Source organism: Lissotriton vulgaris, chromosome 1_2 (assembly GCF_964263255.1).
Source record: "Lissotriton vulgaris chromosome 1_2, aLisVul1.2, whole genome shotgun sequence".
Lineage (NCBI taxonomy): Eukaryota > Metazoa > Chordata > Amphibia > Caudata > Salamandridae > Lissotriton > Lissotriton vulgaris.
In genome coordinates, this window is record NC_141686.1 from 364462904 (window position 1) to 364485785 (window position 22882).

Below are 22882 nucleotides of genomic sequence, written 5' to 3' on the forward strand. Positions count from 1 at the left end.
TAGCTGATGAGTGCAACTGACCGGCTGCTCTGGCATCGTCCTTGGACGGAGTGCATGCTCTCAGCTGTGAATTTATTTGTGTTTGAGTGTGTGCATCGGACTTGTTTCTTTAGGTACTAGATCCTGGGACCACATGTGATTTTTCTGTTGCAATCTTCTTGGTGTGTTTGAGGCTTGTTCCATGTCTGGTGTTTCCATCACGGTAAGGGCTAGGGATGAACAGAGGTCAACTGTGTTGTGTTTCTTGATAAAGGGTCACTCTGCCCAATTATACTTCTTAATCAATAGGCCTTCCAGAATGTTCCTTTGTTCGATGAAATCAGTTGAGGTGTGGATATCCAGTGTAACATAATTCACTGAATGGCCTATTTAATGCTTCACCATACCTTAAATTTTTTGTGTTTACAAGCGCTTCGTCAGCAGGGTGCCGACAGAAACTAGAGTGCTGCACGGCGGCACCGGGATACAGCATAACACTTCCTGCAAAAACCAAGTAACCGATAGTACAAATTAGCAAAAAAATATTCACCAGGAGAAAGCAGAATATAATACTGATTTTTGACTCTCGCACATTAGACTGAGCTTGGTTGGGACAGACTTTTAATCACAGCTGCTGGTTCAGAATCACAAAACAATAATCACTTCAGATGAAGGAGCCATTTAATTAGATGAGGTGGAAAGGTGGAAACTGAAAGACAAATTATTCCAACGTAGCATTATATATAAAACACAACAAGTTGTGTGTGTGTGTGTGTGTGTGTTTCTGTCTGTCTGTCTCGTGTGTTTTTACAGAAAACATTTACGTGCTCTCCGGCTGCTGACATAGGACCCGGGTGTGGCTGGTTGATCTGTATAGGTCTGGGAAGGGGTGGGGTGTGTGAACTGCGGGCAGGAATGTGCAGCTGGGGCAGACAGACACCATCTAATGCAGAGGATTTTCAGTCCAGGCTGAAGGCCTGTCTGCATGGCTTGCACTCGCGCCACTGTCCATCCACAGACTCCCTGACCCTCCTTCAGACTTTTCTGGCTGTTCAGATCAAGGCATTACTTGTCTTTCATGACTGCTTCGAAATCCTCGGCAAGTAAGATGTCCTGGAAGTCCTGCTGCTGGTGCTGCTGCTGTTTTTATGCAGCTATTGATCCTGGTGACTGCTCTTTGGAACAGCACGGGAGGGAGGCCAGATTGCAGAGCGACCGGTTCTCCAGAATCCACGATCCCGGGGGTCCAGAGATGTTGTAGTTCTGTGTTGGAGCAATAGGAGGCAGCCATCACCTTTGCGTTCCCCGCATCACCTGCACATGAGGAACGAGCACCATGATTGCTGGTTGCAGGACAACAACCTCCTTGCTGATTGGCCAAAATAGCTTCAGAGGTGGGGAGATTAACAAGGTTGGTTGCAAGAGAGCTCTTGCCCATTGTCTTCAACAACCTTTATTGAAAACGGTAGCTTTCTAATTAGGCTTTATGTCCAACTTGGAAGCGTTTTAGTGAAGAAAAAATCTTATGTCCTATTCCTCTGTTCCATAGTAACACTTTCAGCAGTAGGATGCATTTTGTAAAACTAACGTGTACACTAGGTGTAGACATCATAAGTGTACCATTTGCGAGTCAATGTAAGTAAGTACACGGATATTTTAAATTTAACAAAATCAATTATCGCATGCATCAGGTTCCTGGCAGCCACATGGGCTGGTCAGCTGTTGCAGGGGAGTTGGGGAGGCGGGCCAGTCGGAGCCCAGCTCAGCGGCTGATTACTATGGCTCAAAGAGTCTTTTGCCGCTGATGAAGACATGGGTGGGGCTAGAGGGATACCAGATGAAGCTTTGATGCTGCAAATAAAATGAAAGTGCGGCGCTTGGAAAATTGGCAGCACCATTGTCCCAGGTGGGCTCGTAGTTGTGCCTGCATTAGGAAAAACTCATTACAGAAAATAGAGCATGCACCATGTTACAACCAAGTAAAGGTGCTAGTAGCCAGGGGAGGATACAAATGGCAACATGCCCATACTAAGGATGGACTAATAAGCCTCATAATGAATCAGACGCCAGCATTTATGAAGGACAAATACACAAGCTAATAAAAAATTAGGGCGGGAGATTGAGTGAAGCTTCTCTCCGAACCGTACAGAACTACCACAGATCTCCGCAGACAAGCGCCTGCACACTGGCTCAGGCTCGACCTAGTAAAGGACTGTACCCGTTCCAGAGACTACTCTAGATGAAATGAAAAATACATTTTCATTCCCAGTCCCGCTTTCATAACAAAGGTTTTTGATTTGTTAACAAGCAGACCCAGTTCAGCCTTGAAAGTTGAATAAGAGCCAATCAAGCGCTCTAGGGCCAGGGGTGTCCTGGCCATCAAAACCGCATCATCTGCATAGAAGAGAGCAGTCAGCGATAAGCCACCTGCTGATGGAACATCTCTGCACTGTGCAGTCAAAACTTCATTACATTTATTGGTGTACAAGGAAAAAAGAACAAGGACAAGGACACACCCCTGTCGCACCCCCTTTTTAATTTTAAATATTTCCGAACATTCCCTCTGTTTACCAAAACTGACTACTGCCCCTGCCTCTCTATAGGTCTCCCTAATAAAAAGAATTATGGAGTTGTCCACGCCCATCGCCTCCAAAAGAACCCACAATTTTGAGTGGTTTACACAGCCGAAGGCCGCGGATAAGTCCGCATAAGCCATATAAAACTGGCCTTTTTTTGCACGAACATATTTTGCTGCAAGTAAGGGTTAATTTTGTCCGTGGTCGATCGTACCCATCCCCTTTCTAAAACCGTATTGTGTCTCAGCTACAACATTATTAACAAATGCCCACTCCTCTAGTCTATTTTGGAGCAATCTCTCCATTAGTTTGGCAGCGCTATCCAGCAGGGAGTTTGGGCGGTAATTTACCGGATTCGAGGGATGCCCCTTCTTATATATGGGTATAATCACGGATTGTTTCCAAGCTACCGGGGTCCCACTTTGGAAAATGTATTAAAAACTTGGGTCAAGAGTGGAACCCAAACATTTTTATGTACAAAGAAAATATCCCCATCTGACTCTGCTGCCTTTAGGGCAGGCGATTGAGAGAGTGCAAGCTCAATTTCCTCTAATGAGAATTCTATCTCCAGATGGGCAGTCATCAAGTCCTAAGGTTTTTTTGTAGCGCTATTCATCTCTACAATAAAAATGCTCTGGGAGTGAGACACCCGGGTGGATTGATCTATATGAATATCAAGAGAGAGGCTGCCCTGATCCTGCTGAAAAGAGGCATTTACCACCCTCCAAAATGCCTTGCTATCTTTACTCCTCGAAGCCTCCCACAAATTTACCCATGATTCATCCTGTAACTTCTTTTGGCTCACCGCCCTAGCTGTCTCATAGTCAGCTCGTAGCTTCCTTATCAAATCTTTGTTTCTGGGACTTGTTTTAAGAGCAGTGCGAAGATCTTTGGAGGCATTTGAGTAATTTGTCTCAAACCCCCTTATCGTGGATGGAGTGTTTCTTGTAGCTGGATGTAAAAGATTAGAACTTATAGATGTTAGAATTTTACTAAATGCTATTACTACTTGATGACTATCAGTGTTGGTGTCTTAGCAGGATTCAGTGTCAGGTAACAGCTCCTTTACATCCTTTGGGAGAAAGGAAATAGGGTTCATTTTCTCCCATTTAAGAGTAGATCCACTCTTCCTACTCCGAATCAGTTTTGGGGCAAATATAGAGCTTGACTTAGCAGAAAGAGGCCAAACAGAACAAAAAAAGCATGATCACTGAACTCTGTCAACGCGGCTATGGAGGACTTAATTCATCTCTTAAAATTAGTCTGAATAATTGTAAAATCAGATGTCAAGGTAACTCCAGTAAGTTGAAAAGTGGGGAGGGGTTGACCAGTCATGGGGTGATACAGGTTTATTACAACTAGGTCCCAAGTTAATGAAAAACAGTTTGAAATGTTTGCGTAGTTATGATGCATAAAATGGACTAGCAACAAATCATTAGTGTCAGTTACCCCACAAATACATTGGTCGGAATTGGGGCTACAGTACACATGAAAATCCAGAGCTCGAATAAAAAAAATTGAACATGATTGGTATGTTAACAGAGTTTCCAATATTCCTGCCAACTCATCTGTCACCTGTGTACAATTCTTAAAATTATCTTTATAAAAATGGATGCATAACAAATCAATTTTCCCAGAACCTTCAGCCACGATGACATGAAAATGGGGCGAGTTATTGATAAAGGTCAACGTACCTAGGGTGATCGTGTTTGCTGCAATTCTGAGTAAGCCTCCTTTAGATCTGCCTGCTGCTGATGGAACTGCTGGCGTAACAAAAGAGCTGTAGCCGTTTATAGATAGACTGCTCTGTCCAATTTTCCTGAAAGCAGATAATATCAGAATTCGTAAACACTTTATGCCAATTTTGATTATCCTTTTTGTTTTCATAGCCCGCTATATTCCTAGAGAGAAACTTTATATCACTTAGGGACTCCTGCGACCAAATTGCTGTTGGTACTTGTGAGAAGGATGATGTAGGGTCAATTGGTAAGGATGTAATACTGCTTAGTGGATCTAAAATAACCAACTGAACCCTCTCCACGGGTACCAAACCAGAAACCATTTGAAAATCGTTATAAAGAACAGACTGAGGAGGCAAATAATTTAGTGGAAAGTTCAGTCAATCACATGCCTCCATATCGTCCAACAATGGGTACCTATTTGATAGAGCAAGGGCATCAAAAGCCACCTGGGCAGGCTTATGACCAGTTCTCACTAAAGAAAGGACCTGAGTGAGTACGGTGGAAATACATACTGGTGCAGACCTTTAAAAAATGCCAAACGAGACTGCATAAATCTGAGAATGGAGTGAAGGGGCAACCGGTAAACTCCCTAATGGGTCTCTCACTAGCCATTCATTATCAAAGGTTAAAATAACCAGTCATTATCGGTTGTTTTTACATCAGACCCAATTCACTGCGTTCTTCTGGCCATTATCAAATGATTTTGGATGAGATGACCTTGATTAGAGTTTTGAGTCATCCAGTGTCGAGCCTTGGCCATCAGCTGAAGTGAAGATTTTCTAAGATTAGGACGTAATAAAGGCACGTTGACTAAAATTTGAACATAGTGACAAGCTGCAGGAGGGAAGTTCATGCATTGTTGATTTGATCTGCTATTGGCCTGAGTAGACAGGAGATTTACCATAACCTGTGGTCTTGATAAGTCGTGTGATTGCCCCTTACGCATAGAATCTGATATGGTCACCTGCGGTGGGCAACACCTAGGGACCAAATCTACATGGTCTGGACCTATAGGATCCCTGCTGGGGGCCAACTGATTTTCAACACAAGGATGACCAATGGAAGTAGAGGGTGATTTAGCTAACTCACGACCAAGGATCATGTTTTCACAATTAAAACGCAAATTATGACTTTCACAATTATAGTTTTTTAAGAGTTTTACAGACATCAGAGGGGATGACCTTAAGTGCAATCTATAGAATCTAAACGGGCATAGATTGGTTGCAAAAGTTGTTTAAAGTTATCAAGAAGATCACACCAATATGAGGGAAATGTAGTCTCTGAATGTTGCTGGCCATTCATACATGTGGAACTCGCTGGCATAGCGGCCTTTCTGATCTTGGTGGCTGGTCACATGGAGGGCAGTATCGCATAACCTCTTTTTCATTTACCATTTACAGAGGTAGCGTCAGTCGGTTTCCCACTAAATGTAGAGGCAGGCTGGGAATGTTCGGGGGTTGGTACAGAGACTGCCGGAAATTCTGGAAGAGAAACCCCATATAGTTTCTTTACACCGCCTTTAGTTGGAGAAACAACTTGATTAGATGACTGCCCTATCCCTGACTCTAACGAAATTCTCTTTTCTGAAAGTATGATTTATCGATGTTGCCTTGGCCAGAAAGGTATCTAAAGAGGTAACAGTTACCGCTTCTGTTGCTCTCAGCTTTTTCTTGCCCAAGGTGGGCCTGTAATGGGGGAGTGTAGAAGTTAGAGGGGGGGGGGGCCCAGCCCAGCCTCCGACGGGCATGGAGGGTCCGCCCTTGGCCCGAGCGAGGCCCATGCATTGGTACCACACTGCTGCCTATAAGCATCTCTGGGTGCCGGAAGAGTGATGCTTTGTGCAGTGGAGCCTGGGGGCTGTAGTTCGTGCCCTGGCTCTGCTCCGATGCGGCCCCCACAGCGGGACCTAACTGCTGCCTTTAAGCGGCTCCGGGTTGCGGTAAGAGTGATGCATTGTGTGGTGGAGCCTTGAGGCTGTAGTCACTGCCATGGCTCTGCTCCGATGCGTCCCCCACTGCTGGACCTCACTGCTGCCTTTAAGTGCCTCCGCACACAGGAAGAGTGACGCAGAGTGTGGTGGAGCCTCTGACCTGTAGTCAGTGTCCCTGCTCTGATGCATCCCCAGGGAATCTCTAATAGAATGCTCTACCTTGCACTCACTTCAATTGTCCAACTTAAGCATAATTGGAGACTTGAATCTTTTCTTCATCTTGATCTAGTCAACAAGAAAGAAATCCAGGACTTTACTAATGACCTGGCCCCTTTCCAATTAGCTCAGTTAGTAAAACATTCAGCTACGAGGCCGGCCATCTTCTGGACCCTTTTTTTCCAACCTGGCCACCCTTCAAACTGCTCCCCCTGTTCCAGTGACCCGATCAAACCATTATATGGTGCCTATGACCATTGATACACCTAGCGTTGAAAACAACATTACCGGTAACCCCACAATGAGAAAGCAGTAGCATAAACTGGACCCTTTTGCCTTTTCAAGGTTTATCGAAAGGAGTGTGCCTCTATTAGACTCCAATAGAGAACGGGCGGAGACTTCCACCAAAGCATGGAAATATTCTCTATTGTGAACAACCTGATTAAACCCACCTCCACTCCTGGATTAGCAGAAACTTCTAACAGCCACTGCAGCAAGCTTGGTCAATTATCTTTATCTTTACTTTAACAGGGGTGCGAAAACAGTCAAACCTGTCTCTCTTGATACAGTGACCTACCCCTCGCAATGGGCTCCCTTGGACCAATTGGCTCTACTTGACGCAGATTCTATTTCTACCTTAATGCATCAAGTGAAATCTGGATCTCTGGATGATCCATTTAAACCTGAATATATTTAAAAATTTCAAGAGAGTGTCACACCCATATTTCTAAAATTAGCCAAACTTGCTGAGCACTGAAGAAGTATCAATATCATAGGAACACGCCAAGGTTATCCGTCTTCTAAAAAAGCCTTCGCTAAATGCCACTCAGCCAGAAAACTATTAACTCATTTCTCTTCCGTCGTTTCTGTCCAAGGATGAAGAGAAACATGTAAACAATCTCCTAACCAAAATATTAGAACAATATAAAATGTTAGATTGTTCCCAAAATGGATTTAGAACATACAATACCGAAATTGCTCTTTTAACAGTTACTGAATCCCTTTGCAGTACTGCAGATGCTGTCAAATCCCAGGCTCTGATACTCATAGATTTAAGTGTGGCCTTCAACACTGTCTCACATGCAATAATATTAACTCGCCTCACTGACCTGGGGGTACAGGGCAAAGGTCTGGCCTGGTTTACCTTCTTTTTAACGGAGTGGTCTTCTAAAGTTATACTCCCCTTTCGTCTCATCACAAAGAGGACTGGCTCCTGGCATCCCTCTGGGCTCGGAGCTCAGTCCTACCCTTTTTATTATTCACATCAGACCTCTGGTGGAGGTAGTGAAATATTTTGGAATATGGCCAAATGGATGCACGACAACTGTTTAAACTGAACTAAAAAAACAGAGATCCAAGGAGTACCCAGCCTAGCTGCCTGGATGCAATTTTACATGCCCTCCAGAACACTACGCTCCACCAATCTATACCTGGCCCACATCCCTCGTCACAGCAGAGCCAGAACGGGAGGTTTCTCCTTCCATGTCTTAGCTCCGACCCGATGGAATTCTATGCCTCCTAACCTTAGAAAGCTTTTCCGGAAACAGTGGAGGACACAGCTCTTCTCCATCTGGACTGACAATTTTGCCTCTCTGCCACTGTGTTTCTTAGGATTCTTTTATGTCCCTTGATGATATTGTCTGACAGGTGGACCCTCACCTTCCCCTCAGGCCAGGCTGCCTTCAGGTGTTGTGCTTTCAAAGGCTCGGCTCCCCTCTTGTAAAGGGTCAACGTGGTAACACCCTTGCAGCAAGTGCCTTTATCAGCCGCAGTATTAATATATAGTGCACACCAATTCCCAGCCCAGTAAAGGCCTGAAACAGACCAAAAATGGAGCATGTACCTGCATGTTATATACTTCCTAGAGTGTTACCTTTATTATATACTTCCTGGAGCGTTACCTTTATTATATACTCCTTTATTATATACTTGCTGGAGCGTTACCTTTGTTATATACTCCTTTATTATATACTTCCTGGAGTGTTACATTTATTATATACTCCCTGGAGCATTACCTTTATTATATACTTCTTGGAGTGTTACCTTTATTATATACTTGCTGGAGCGTTACCATTATTATTTTCTTCCTGGAGCGTTACCTTTAATATATACTTCCTAGAGCGTTACTTTTATTATATACTTCCTGGAGCGTTACATTTATTATGTACTTCCTGGAGCGTTACCTTTATTATATACTTCCTAGAGCGTTACCTTTATTATATACTTCCTGGAGCGTTATATTTATTATATACTTCATGAAGAGTTTGCTTTGTAATGTAGCCTTGAAAGTGTTACTGCTGTTATACAATTCCTAAAACTGAAGTGACAGCAACACATCCTGAACCATCTCTTCTTACACAATCCCTTCTTGTTTAACCCCTTCACCGCGGGGTTAATTCCCCCACGGCGCTGGGGGAGGGAGGGTGCACGCAGCGCCACGGTGCTTGTGTCGAGCTCGGCTTGTCACGCTGCACGGTGGTGCTGTGCTCATTACGAGTTAAGCTCGTCATGGCCACACCTGTTTCCGTGGAACGCTAAGCACAGCAGGGGAATTATCCCCAAGTGTGAGCGCCGCGCGGGTCATGACAAGCTCAGCTCGTCATGAGCACAGCGCAACCGTGCCTCATGACAAGCTGATGTCGTCATGAGCACGGGAGGGGTTAAATGAAATCTTAGCCATGTGCGTCTTCGTAAAGCTGTACCTCTAGCAAGTGGGCACTCCATGTGTGCTCTTTCTGTACTAATTTACCTTGTAAACACCGAAAAATCACCTCCTTTTCTGAATTAGGTAAAATGTGACATGTTCTATAGAACATTTAGTTAAATATCTGTGTATGGTGAAATATCTCTTGGTAACTTTCGTTAATGGTAATGACCAGATGTCTTTTACAACTAGTTAAGTATTGTGTATTCACATGCTCTTACATTTCCATTTAGTGATTTTAAATCTCTTTACATCCAATAGGAAACCAGCCTTGAATGCATAAATGATCGTGAATAATGACAGTAATCGTGAAAATCTGAAAAAAAGTGGTTAGAAAAAAAAATCTCCAATGTTTAGGAAAAGATCTGCATAGAGACTGAGGAACCTGAACATAAACTGATAGATCCTGGAAGAGGCAGTCAAGAGCAATTCAGTGGATGTAAGAGTCTGAGCTGTGCACCTCCACGCAACAGGACTAAGAAATGACCTCTAGAAAATTAAGGCAACAACACTAACAAACCACTTCCTGTATAAACAGGCCTCCACAACCAGCTTTGATCATGTGTTCGGTATGAGGTAGACACAACATTTCTCTGCTTCCTGTAATGATGGCAGACCACCATTCAGCGTGCTAGGTGTATTGTAAACTGTTTCTGGCCAAACCACAGGAACAAGAGAAAAGCACAAGGGAGAGGAGCCAGACAACTGAAGGGTACAGGAAAGAGAGGGTCTCTGATCTACAACAGACTGTCCCAATTTGCTTCGACCCGAAGAAGACTGATCTTCACTCATGAACATGCGAAGCCATTCCACAATATAAAAACATAACCACCTACAAAGAAGCTTTACTTGCCACAATTATAATATATGTAGTTGGTGAGTCTTGCATTTCATTGTGAAATCTGATATTAACCATCCAAAATACCACAGACATACAGGGAATATGAGAATAACACAAGTGCTTTATCAACCATGTTAGCTCCTCGGGAAACGCAGTCATGGGATGCAGACAAATATAAACACGACCCAGGGACACTAACCAAGAAAGAAAAATCATACACAAGCAGCAAGTGCTTTAGTTTGTGATCACTACTAAAGAGCCATAGGCAAACACACGCAGGAAAAGCAACGTGCAATTGCAATGAATGTGTGAAGAACTTTAGTCAGTTAGCACTCCTAAAAGATCATCAGCGAATACACATGGGGGAAAAACCGTACCATTGCACTGAGTGTGTGAAAAGCTTCCGTCAGTTATCACAACTCCAAGTTCATCAGCGAACACACACAGGGGAAAAACCGTACCATTGCAGTGAATGTGGGAAGGCATTCAGTCAGTTATCAATTCTTCAAAGACATCAGCGAACACACACAGGGGAAAAACCGTACCATTGCAGTGAATGTGGGAAGGCATTCAGTCAGTTATCAATTCTTCAAAGACATCAGCGAACACACACAGGAGAAAAACCATACCATTGCAGTGAGTGTGTGAAGAGCTTCAGTCAGTTATCACAACTCCAAGTTCATCAGCGAACACACACAGGGGAAAAACCATACCATTGCAATGAATGTGTGAAGAGCTTCAGTCAGTTATCACACCTGAAAAAACATCAGCAAACACACACTGGGGGAAAACCGCACCATTGCACTGAATGTGTGAAGAGCTTCAGTTATTTATCACAACTACAAGTTCATCAGCGAACACACACTGGGAAAGAAAAACCATACCATTGCAATGGTCACTTATCAATTCTTCAAAGACATCAGCAAACACACACAGGAGAAAAACCATACCATTGTAGTGAATGTGTGAAGAGCTACAGTCAGTTATCACACCTGAAAAGACATCAGCAAACACACACTGGGGAAAAATCGTACCATTGCAATGAATGTGTGAAGAGCTTCAGTTATTTATCACAACTCCAAGTTCATCAGCGAACACACACTGGGGAAGAAAAACCATACCATTGCAATGAATGTGTGAAGAGCTTTAACCTGTTATCAAATCTCCAAAGACATCAGCGAATACACACTGGGGAAAAACCATACCATTGCAGTGAATGTGTGAAGAGCTTCAGTCGGTTATCACACCTCCAAAGACATCAGCGAACACATACTGGGGAAAAACCATACCATTGCAATGAATGTCTGAAGAGATTCAGTCAGTTATCAATTCTTCAAGTTCATCAGCGAACACACACAGGGGAAAAACCATACCATTGCACTGAATGTGTGAAGAGCTTCTGTCGGTTATCACACCTACAAAGACATCAGCAAACACATACTGGGGAAAAACCGTACCCTTGCAGTGAATGTGGAAGTAGTTTTAGTGATTCCTCAAATCTCAGGATTCATCAGCGAACACACACAGGAGAAAAGCCATTACAGTGCTGTGAATGTGTGAAGAGCTTCAGTGGGTCATCAGACTTACGAAAACATATTCAAACACACACTGGGGAAAAACCATACCATTGCAATGAATGTGTAAAGAGATTTAGTATGTTATCAAATCTTCGAAGACATCAACGAACACACACAGGAGAAAAACCATAGCATTGCAGTGAATGTGTGAAGAGCTTCTTTCGGTTATTGGCCTACAAAAACATAAATGAACACACACTGGGGAAAAGCCATTCCAATGCAGTGAATGTGTAAAGAGCTGTAGTGGGTCATTAGACCTACAAAAATCAATCAGTCAATCAGTAAATCAATCAACCAATCCTTTGTTAAGCGCCCTTCATACCCAAGAGGGTCTCAAGACGCTGGGGGGAGGTGGGGGCCGCTACTGATCGAACAGCCAGGTCTTTAGTATCCTCCTGAAGGTCAGCAGGTCTTGGGTCTGTTGTAGGCTCAGTGGGAGTGTGTTCCATGTCTTGGTGGCGAGATGGAAGAAGGATCTCCTGCCGGTGGTTGTTCTTCTGATGTGCGGGACGGTGGCGAGTGAGAGGTCGGCAGAGCGTAGCTGGCAGTTGGGTGTGTAGGAGGAGAGCCGTCTGTTTAGGTAGGCTGGGCCGGTCTTGTGGAGTGCTTTGTGTGCATGGACGGGAGGCCAGTGCAGGTTTCTCAGATGGGGGGTGATGCGGCTGTGTCGTGGTATATCGAGGCTCAGTCGTGCCGAGGCGTTTTGGATGCGTTGTAGTCGATTGATGAGCTTGGTCGGGGCTCCTGCGTAGAGGGCGTTTCCGTAGTCGAGTCTGCTGCTGACGAGGGCCTGGGTAACTGTCTTTCTTGTATCTGTCGCGATCCATCTGTAGGTCTTGCGGAGCATGCGGAGGGTGTTGAAGCAGAAGGAAGAGACGGCGTTGACTTGCTTGGTCATTAAGAGCGTTGAGTCGAGGATGTGCGTAGTCGATGAGGGTCGGGGCGGCCCCAGTGCCATTGGCCACTAGGAGTCGTGCCAGGCTGACGGGTTGGAGCCGAGGATGAGGACCTCCGTCTTGTCCGAGTTCAGCTTCAGACGACTGATCTTCATCCAGTCGGCGACGGCCTTCATTCCTTCATGGAGGTTGTCTTTGGTGGTGATGGGGTCCTTGGTGAGGGAGAGGATCAGTTGATTGTCGTCGGAGATTATGTTGAGGTTGTGCTGTTGGGCGACGTGTGCGAGCGGGGTCATGTAAATGTTGAACAGTGTCGGGCTGAGGGAGGATCCTTGGGGTACGCCGCAGATGATCTCGGAGACTTCGGAATGGAACGAGGGGAGGCGGACGCTCTGGGTTCTGCCAGAGAGGAAGCAGGTGGTCCATTCCAGAGCCTTGTCTTGGATCCCTGCGGTGTGGAGGCGTGCGCGTAGTGTGCAGTGGCAGACGGTGTCGAAGGCGGCGGAGAGGTCTCCCCATTGCAGTTTCCCCATTGTCTAGCAGGGTCCTGATGTCGTCGGTGGCGGCGATGAGGGCGGTCTCGGTGCTGTGGTTGCTGTGGAACCCTGACTGGGAAGGGTCCAGGATTCTGTTCTCTTCAAGGTATCGGGTTAGCTGTCGGTTAACGATTTTCTCGATTACCTTGGCCGGTAAGGGGAGTAGAGAGATGGGTCGGAAGTTCTTGAGGTCTCTTGGTTCTTCCTTGGGTTTTTTGAGTAGGGCGTTGATCTCGGCGTGTTTCCAGCTCTCTGGGATAGTCACGGTCTCAAGGGAGAGATTGATGATGTTGCGTAGGTGGGGTGCGATGGAGCTGCTTGCTTTGTTGAAGACGTGGTGCGGGAATGGGTCTGACGGAGAGCCGGAGTGGATTGTGCTCATGGTCTTGATGGTGTCATCGACGCTCACGCTGGTCCAGGCTAGCAAGGGGACGTGGTCCATGGTGTGCAGAGGGTCTGTTGTGTTGCTGTTTGTTGGGGCTGTCTCGGTGTTGAAGCTGTCGTGGATGTCTGCTATCTTGCGGTGGAAGAAGGTGCAGAGGGAGTCGCACAGGGCTTGTTACGGCGGGATATTGTTGGTGTTGGAGCTAGCGTTCGAGAGTTCCTTCACGATGTCGAAGAGCTCCTTGCTGTCGTGTGCATTGTTGTCAAGGTCGTCTTTGAAGGAGGTCTTCTTGGCAGCCCTGATGAGGTGGGGGTGGTTGCGGACGGCGTCCTTGTGTGCTGCGTGGCTGTCCAGAGTTTGTTCACTGTGCCATTTCTTCTCTAGTTTCCGGCAGGCTTGCTTGGAATCTAGGAGTTCTGGGGTGAACCAGCTGGCCCTCTTGCTGGTGTCTCTGTGGGGGGGCTTCTTAAGCTGAGCAAGGGTGTTGGCACAGTACTCAATCCAGCGTCTGATGTTGTGGGCAGCGACGTCGGTGTTGGAGGGTTTGGTGGGTGGGCTGAGAGCGAGGTTTGCATGTCTTCGGTGATTTTGCTCCAGCAGCGGCGGGGGATCTGTTGGGTGCGGTGGTGTGTGGTGGGTTTCTGGAAGGTGATGTGGATGCAGCGGTGGTCGGTCCAGAGGAGTTCAGTGGTGTGGCTGACGGAGACGTGCGGGCTTGAGGAGAAGACGGGGTCGAGCGTGTGGCCGGCGGAGTGGGTGGGCTTTGTGACGAGTTGTCTCAGTCCGAGGTTGGCGAGGTTATCGATCAGGGTTGTGGAGTTGTTGTTGTTGTTCTCAAGGTGAAATTTCAGGTCTCTGAGGTGGATGTAGTCAGTGGAGGTCAGGGCGTGTGTGCTGATGAAGTCGGCGATGGAGTCGCTGAACTGGGGGCGGGGTCCAGGGGGTCGGTAGACGAGGGTGCCTTTGAGGGTGGAGTTGGGGTCTGTGTGGCTCTGGAAATGCATGTGTTCGGCGGTGCTAAGCGCGTCATCTGTGCTAGTCGAGACCCTGATGCTGTTCTTGTGGACGATAGCGATTCCTCCTCCGACTCCATTAGTGCGGTCTCTGCGGGTGATCTTGTAGCCGTCTGGGATGGCTATGGCGTTGTCGGGTGCGGAGGAGTTGTTCAACCAGGTCTCTGTCAGGAAGGCGACGTCTGGGGAGGTAGTGTTGAGCAGGTCCAAGAGCTCGAAAGCGTGTTTACGTGCAGAGCTGGTGTTCAGTAGTATGCATCGGAGGTGATCGAGGTCTTTCTTGGTGGGTGGTTCGTCTGCTTTAAGGCAGGTGTGCGTTTCGGGGCGACCTTGAAGCAGTTGTGGGTACGTCCAGGGTTGAGAGCGTGCAGAGTGCGGCGTCGTAGTGGCGGCGGTCGTTGTGGTGGGTACGGGGGCCAGGGGTTCTGGCGCTGGGCGCAGTCCAGATGCGGGCGGGCACAGACGGGCTTGTCATGCACCAGCGGCGCTACCGCGCTGAGGCCGGCATGTGTAGGGAGGTGGGAGTGAGGAGCAGCTGGGAGGCGGGAGGCAAGGCCAGCAAATGGGCAGTCAGGTGGGCGGAGCCGCAGGGGACGCAGCGACGGGGCGGTGAGGGGCCACGAAGGAAACAGAAGGCAAAAGTGCACAGCAATTGAGGGGGAAACGAGTGGCACAAAGGGCAGAAAGGTCACAGAAAGGGCAAAAAGGTCACAAGAATACAGGGGGAAACGAGTGGCACAGAAGGCAAAAAGGTCACAAGAAGGGCAAAAAGGTCACAGAAAACGGGGGAAACGAGTGGCACAGAGGGCAAAAGGTCACAAGAAAGGGCAGAAGGTCACAACAAACGGGGGGAAACGAGTGGCACAGAAGGCAGAAAGGTCACAGAAATGCAGGGGCAGCTAAGCAACAGAAGGCAAAAACGGGCGGAGAGACATGGGGGCCGCGAGGGGAGCAGAAGGAAAAACCGTGCCGAGAGACAAGGGGGCATCCAGGGAGAGAACAGGCACAGGCGGTGCTGTGCGGAGGGTGAGCGATCTACCTGCAAGGATCAAGGGTCGCTCTCCTCACCGTGCAGCGGCCGGCCTATATGGGGAGGTGGGAGGGAGGAGCAGCTTGGAGGCGGGAGGTGGGGGCAGAGAATGGGCAGTTAGGGTGGCGGGCCGCAGGGGACCCAGCGGCGAGGGTCACCAAAGGAAACAGAAGGCAAAAAGGCACAACAATTGACGGGGAAACGAGTGACACAGAGGCAGAAAGGTCCCAGGAAAGGGCAGATGAGGTCACAAAAAACGTAGGGAAACGAGTGGCACAGAGGCAGCAAGGTCACAAGAAAGGGCAGAAAAGGTCACAAAAACCAGGGGGAAATGAGTGGCACAGAGGCAGAGAGGTCACAAGAAAGGGTAGAAAGAGGTCACATAAAAAACAGGGGGAAACGAGTGGCACAGAGGCAGAAAAGTCCCAAGAAAGGGCAGAAAAGGTCACATAAAACGGGGGGAAATGAGTGGCACAGAGGCTGAAAGGTCACAAGAAATGGCAGAAAAGGTTACAAAAACGGGGGGAAACGAGTGGCACAGAGGCAGAAAAGTCCCAAGAAAAGGCAGAAAAGGTCACAAAAAACGGGGGAAACGAGTGGCACAGAAGGCAGAAAGGTCACAGAAATGCAGGGACAACTAAGCGACAGAAGGCAGAAACGGGCAGAGAGACACGGGGGCCGCAAGGGGAGCAGAAAGAAAAAACAGACAGAGAGACACTGGGGCAGTGAGGGGAGAAGAAGGTAAACCGGGCAGAGAGACATGGGGGCAGCGAGGGAGAGAACGGGCACAGGCGGTGCTGTGCGGAGGGGGAGCGACCTACCTGGACATATTCAAACACACACTGGGGAAAAACCATACCATTGCAATGAATGTGGAAGTAGTGTTAGTGATTCCTCAAATCTCAGGAGTCAGCAGCGAACACAGACAGGTGAAAAGCCATTACAGTGCCATGAATGTATGAAGAGCATTAGTCTGTTATCAATTCTACAGAGACATCAGCGAACACACACAGGGGAAAAACCATCTGATTGCAATGAATGTGGAAATAGTTTTAGTCTTTCCTCAAAATTAAGGAATCATCAGCGAACACACACAGGGGAAAAACGTTCAAGTGCAGTGAGTGTGTTAAGTGCTTTAGTCAATTATCAGAAATACAAAGACAACAACGAACACACACAGGTGATAAACCACTACCACTGCAGTGAATGTGAAAGTAGTTTTAGTAGTTACTCAGCATTAAGGAACCATGAGCATACACACCCAGGTGATAAACCCCTACCACTGCAGTGAATGAGGAAGTAGTTTTAGTGCCCCTTCAACATTAAGAAATCTCCAGCGAACCCACTTAGGGGAAATGCCATTCAAGTGCACCACACAAACACAAACAGGAGAGAAACCATACCATTGTAGTGGATTTGGAAGTGTTATCGGAAGAATTTATAGCTAACTACAGAGATTAGTGGTAAAATCTATAAACACAGCACAAATGAATAAGTTTAACAAGCACAGACTGGAGAATAATTCTAGCTGATTTTGATGTTTGGTAATTTTGTGCAATAACTCGTTCAATGACAGCTGCTAGAGAACAACGTCCAAAGGCACAAGAAGTCAAAGTAGGAAATTATGACCAGTAACTGAGAGTTAATGCTTGCAGCGCACAACATTTACCTCCGAAGCACTGACTTGGGAGACATGATGCTCAATTCACTCATCACATGCATCTGTTAATGCACCCACCATAGTAGCACTTCCCCAGAGGTGTCCAATATCAAGCTGGGACCCTTGGGAAATTTGCTGGCTCACCACTGACTGTAAATGATTCACAGCCAGATTAATTTGATATGAATATATTTGAGACCTTTCTTATTTACAGAGAATCAACCAACCAACTCCTAACTGGTGAAAGGACAGAATCTGTGCATGATGGTGAAAGTATTGATCAGAGAGAGAGCTGACGAAAAGTTTAGTTCTTAATACGTTTCTGAAAGATTGACAGATAAGTAAAGAATCTTGAGCAGTAAAGAATTCCAGCACTTACAGTCCAGATCTATCAACTCCCTACTTTACATTTGTTGAACCTTGTCACTGGAAAAACAATCTGGATTTGGAAGTAAAGGAACACAAAAGATACTGATTTTTGATACAAATGATATTCAGGTTTGTTTTTACAAGTAAAAATAAACTCTTGTTTCATAAACTGCCGGTGAATGAATGGGCATAAAAAGTATGTGCTGCCTCGTGAGCAAGCAGTGAAACTTTGTGATGCAGTTGGGACGTCCTCCGACCACAAATAAGCTGGATCGTAACATTCTGAATCATCTGTAAGGTGCTCTTGTGTTGCTGTAGCTGTCAAATAAACAGTGTTCTTATAGCCCAGACTTGCCTAGAGGAAGGAGTTCACCGATATAATATGCACATCAGAAGAGAGGATACATCTCCAGTAGCCAAAGGTAGTAGAAACTAATGCTTTCCACCAAGTTCATTTTAACAAATTGTTGAGTCTAGGATGTTCTTTCTGCTGTCGACCATCATCATCATCACTACACCACCACACAGCAAGTCAGTAACAGGAACGAGACTGCTCTTCAGCACACCCATCCTTATACATTACACACTACAGGGGTTTACCCCAGGGCCAAACTCACTTTACTTTCATGTTAACAGCAACAAGTTCTAAACTGAACAAGTGGTTTGCATGGCCATTAGTGGCATAAGAAATTTGAAACCCGAAACTTTATTAATCTGTATTAACAATACATAACCAAACATCCAAACACCACCCATGTATAGACATCCAAGAGCCTTTAAAAACCACACTACAGACGTATGTACCCGGATCAAACTCAATTTACTGTAACAGTAACATGAACAAAATTATGATACAGCAAGAACAATCATGAGGATATGAAATTTACACAATGATGACTAGATTTTACATATTAATACGAAATGTATGTTTTTAGATATGTAATAAAACATCACATTTATTTGAATTCATGGTATTTGACTACTAATTGTATAGGAGATCTTAAATGTGATGTATTCCCTAAACTATAAAGATAATTTGTGAATCTCGGGAGACTGTGTTATAGTCAACTTTGATGACCCAGATACAGCTGAGCACATTTGCTCCTGGGGTACGCCTGCAACGAAAGATGGGATTGATACAAAAAGACTCTCCTACTTCTACCCCCCAACACCCCGCTACAATGAGGGTCCAGAATGGAACTGGACCCAAGTAGGAAGCTGGGACACGAGAAGGGACTGGGTTGACTGGTCAGGGTACGGTAGTAGAGATCCCGGCCCTACTGTAGGCTGGAGAGGGATACCAGTTGCAAACAGATTTAACTGTTTAGAAATGGTCGATTGACTACCATCGCGTACTGGTCAGGGAACTAGGGGTCAAATGCTTTTAGGGCTTAAACCCCTACAACCCCCTCAACCACCATCACGTTACTTGAGATCCTCCTCCATAAAAATAAGCCCTGACAAGACCAGGGTACAAAAATCAAAACTATCTGACTCCCCCTCAAAAATAATCCCTGACGTAATAGAGTCCCCAATCTCTATCACCGAATCAAATAAGCCACCTTGTATTGTGGGGAAGGTAGCTCCCGCAAAGAATGCAGAAGTAGGCTCACCCCAAGTGAACTCTGTAACTGCTGATGTATCCTCCAAAATACATCCTACTGTCCCGGAGTTAGATTTAAATGCATTTTCTGGTCCACTAGTCCCCATTTCCTCTTCTGAAACTAGCGACCCGACAATCCTTACTTGGCCCCTTTCCGTTTTATTCTGGAACGTTGCGGGGCTCCGTTCCAAGTTAAAACACAAACCATGGCTAGACACAGTTAGAGTACACCAAATAATATGCCTGCAGGAAACCTGGGCCATTGACCCACTGCATATTGTAGGCTATAAAACATACCATGTTCCAGCTAGCTCCAAAACTCTTGGCAGACCTAAGGGAGGTCTTGTAGTATATATAGCAAACAACTTACCTTCTATGGACATCATTGTTCTCCAGTCTGGCGAAAATTTTCAAATCCTAAAGGTCACTTTCAATAAATGTATGGTGTATTTTTTGTTTAACTTTTACAACAATCTCCAGTTAACTGAATGTGTAAAAGTTTTATCCGAAATTACTTCTTTCTTAATTGATCAGCGGAACAAACATATTTCTATTATTTCCTATGTGATTTGGGGGGGGGGGGGATTTTAATGCTTCATTATGTAGCAACTATAAGAAAGGTATCTGTGGTCTCCAAGATAAAAATGGATGCTGCCTGACTCATTTCTCACATACCAAGCTAGGTAACTGCCTGAATGAGTGTCTATTTTCACTAGAGCTGGAATATGCGAATAACATTGTAGACCCACCTGCTGATTTCTTGCCTACATTTCATGGTAGGGGTCTATCAAGTGTTATCGACTATATTCTATGTTCTCAGACAATAAAGGGACAACTGCTAACTTTTAAGACAGGCTCAGATATCAGCAGCGACCACTTTCCTAATAGTGTTAGCCTATTAATTAAAAAGGCTTCACCCTATCAAATTAGGACTAGTTTACTGAATCAACATATGCTGTCCATGGATAAAGTAAATGGCTTCTCTGTGAAATGGTCTAAAATCGACCCAGCAGCCATTACCAGTAAAGTGGTTTCCAGAGCCCTCCCCTGGATGAACAACTGTTTAGCACTAGACTCCTCTCCTCAGATGATCATAGCTAGCTTCTTAGAAATTACTAGAACCATACGGGCTGAACTGACGCGTACCCAAAAATCTAGAAAACTGAACGCCATGGGCTGGTTCGATTCAACCTGTCGTAAAGCCCTAACAGACTTAAAAAGAGCACTTCATAAGCAAGTAAGAGATCGCGTCGAAATCACTAAATTTAGAAAGGCCTATAAAATAGCACAGCGTAATCGTAGAGCCGAAATAAAGAAGAATTTGTGGGCACAATTACATGAGAGCTGCCAACGTAATGACAGTTCTCTGTTCTGGCGTACAATAAAATCTCCTTTCCTGGTAGACGCCTCATCCGTTCAACATCTCGATGTGGCAGTGACAGCTGACGAGTGGGTGGCTCAATTTTCTAAAATATTTGGTGGTTCCCCTGAGGACATTACCAACGAGGGTCACGTGGCAGGTGACCGTCCTGGGGACCCGATTTTTCCCATTGATCTTCTCTTTGATCACAAGGAGGTCATCAATGCGTTGACATCTTCTAAAACCAGCAAGGCCCCCGGTCCAGATGGGGTTCCACTAGATATCTTTCTACATACTGTGGAACTTTGGTCACCCCTTGTCACCCAGGTTATGGCAGCAGTCACGAAAATAGGCCTAATAGATTCATGGTCCACCTCCATCTTGCTCCCAATTTTTAAGAAGGGCGAACGCAACAATCCAGCATGCTACAGACCCATTTCCCTCCTGGACTCCTTGGGGAAAGTCGCTGGTCGGCTGATCCTGGAACGCCTCCAGGACTGGGCGTCTACAAATAACATCTTGACAGACCTCCAGTATGGGTTCCAGGAGGGTCTTGGTACTGTCGAGCAGGCATTGAACCTCGCCCTTCTGATTGGTAAATATGTGGGGGCTAAAGGTGGTAACCTGTATTTAGTCTATGTTGACCTTAGCGCAGCATTTGACTGTGTTATTCACTCAAAGCTGTGGTCCATCCTCGGAGAAATTGGGGTAGATCCCCCTCTCATTCAATTTCTCCTTGAGCTCTACACAGACGCCTCTGCATGTGTCAGGTACGGTATTGACGGTGAATTATCCCCCTCATTTCCCTTCAACAAAGGTGTTAGACAGGGCTGCGTCCTGGCTCCCTTCTTATTCAACCTATACACCAACGGGTTGGAAGTGGCTATGCTTGAAGGGAGTCAGGACCTTCCTTCTATCAATCGCCCCATTCCCGCTCTGTTATATGCGGATGATTCTGTAATTTTAGCTAGAACCCTAAACCAGTTACAAAGACAGTTAAACAAATGCTGTCAATTTATGCTTTCCTTGTGTTTTAAAAGTAAACAAAAACAAAACCTTTGTCATGCATTTTGGCCCCAGGGCGAAGAATTCTAAACCAATTTTTATTGATGATGTTAGGCTAGAATGCACCAGGGAATACCCCTATTTAGGAATCTTAGTGGACAACAGATTATCCTCTAGTCTTCGTGGTAGTACGTAATGACGTAGAGCGCGGGTGCCATTTTGGGAGCACATTCCAGCGCCCAGACCCGAGCGATACGGACAGGTTCCAGACGCTCTCGTGATAATTAATAAATACTTCAAACCTTTCCCCAGTAGTGTACGCTTCATTTAGGTGACTCCCCTCATCATTACAGTGGAGACGAGGTCGCAATTTCAACAAAAAAAAGGAAGGAAACACCAGGACCACCAAAGTAAAAGAACCAGGGAAGACACGAGGAGCAGTGACCCAGGGGAGGCAGTGCAGGCAGCAAGAGAGCGTGGCAGTAGACAACACCACCACTGGCAAGCACCAAGAGCAAGTGCAAGAAAGGAAAAAGGGGCAGGAAACCTCATAGAACACGGAGGTAGGAGGGCAGCCCCATCACAAGCAGAGCAGACCTAGCACCCCACGGGGGAGGAACAGGCACGACCAGGCACCACAAGAGCGCGCCAAAGAGGGAGGCAACTCACATAGGGGGACCAACAACCATAGGAAGGAAAGAGAAAAGCAGAGAGGAATCACGCCCCACCAAGAGCATCGTCACTCACTAAAGCGCCTACTGAACATCCAGGGCCCAGTTAGAACAAGTGCAGCACGGAGAGGAGGGTGCCTGGGAGCCCCAACAGAACCAGAAACGCAAGCGCGCCAGGCAGTCCCAGGGGAGAAGAGGCAGTATTAGAAAGACGCGCTGAAATGTGTGTGCAGGCGTCTTCACTAACGACTCCAATCCCATTCCTACACAAACCGGGTAAGCCCTTGATGAAGTGAGAGGATTGGAGAGAATATTTCATGAACTACTTAGAAGCCCTAGAGGATGAAGATGGAGAAGAATTTCCCAGCAAGAGGAGGAAGAGAATACTATTGCACAACTTAGGTCAAGAAGGAATCAGAGTCTTCCAGAATCTAGTCCCCACTCCACAACATGCCGCGGATGACGACGTGTGTTTCGGCACGCGATAGAAGGCCTTAACAACCATTATAGACCGGCGGTGTGCACGTCCATAGATAGATACAACTTCCAACAGAGGAAACAAGCGACGGGTGAATCGATAGATGACTATGTCGCAGCATTGAGGAAACTAGCAATCACGTGCAAATTTGGCGCCCTGCATGATGAGTTTATCAAAGACCAAATAGTCATGCACACGACTAACACGAGGATCCAAGACAAACTAGGGGTGAACGGTGACGGTACCCTGAAGAAAGTCATAGCCATGGTGAAAAAGGCGGAACTTTCCAAAAGATGCGCAGAAGCAGCGAA

General features: G+C 46.2%; 1 protein-coding gene across 1 annotated transcript in view; it reads left to right on the top strand.

The window, feature by feature from the left end:
* The window catches only part of LOC147736885 (uncharacterized), a 62188-nt gene extending 50359 nt beyond the window's left edge, over window positions 1-11829 (top strand). Inside the window, exon 2 of the mRNA XM_086953553.1 lies at window positions 9409-11829. Within this exon, the coding sequence (XP_086809679.1) occupies window positions 10348-11697 (1350 nt within the window). The 5' untranslated portion in view covers window positions 9409-10347 and the 3' untranslated portion in view covers window positions 11698-11829. The remainder of the gene's footprint in view (window positions 1-9408) is intronic.
* The last annotated feature ends 11053 nt before the right edge of the window (window positions 11830-22882 follow it).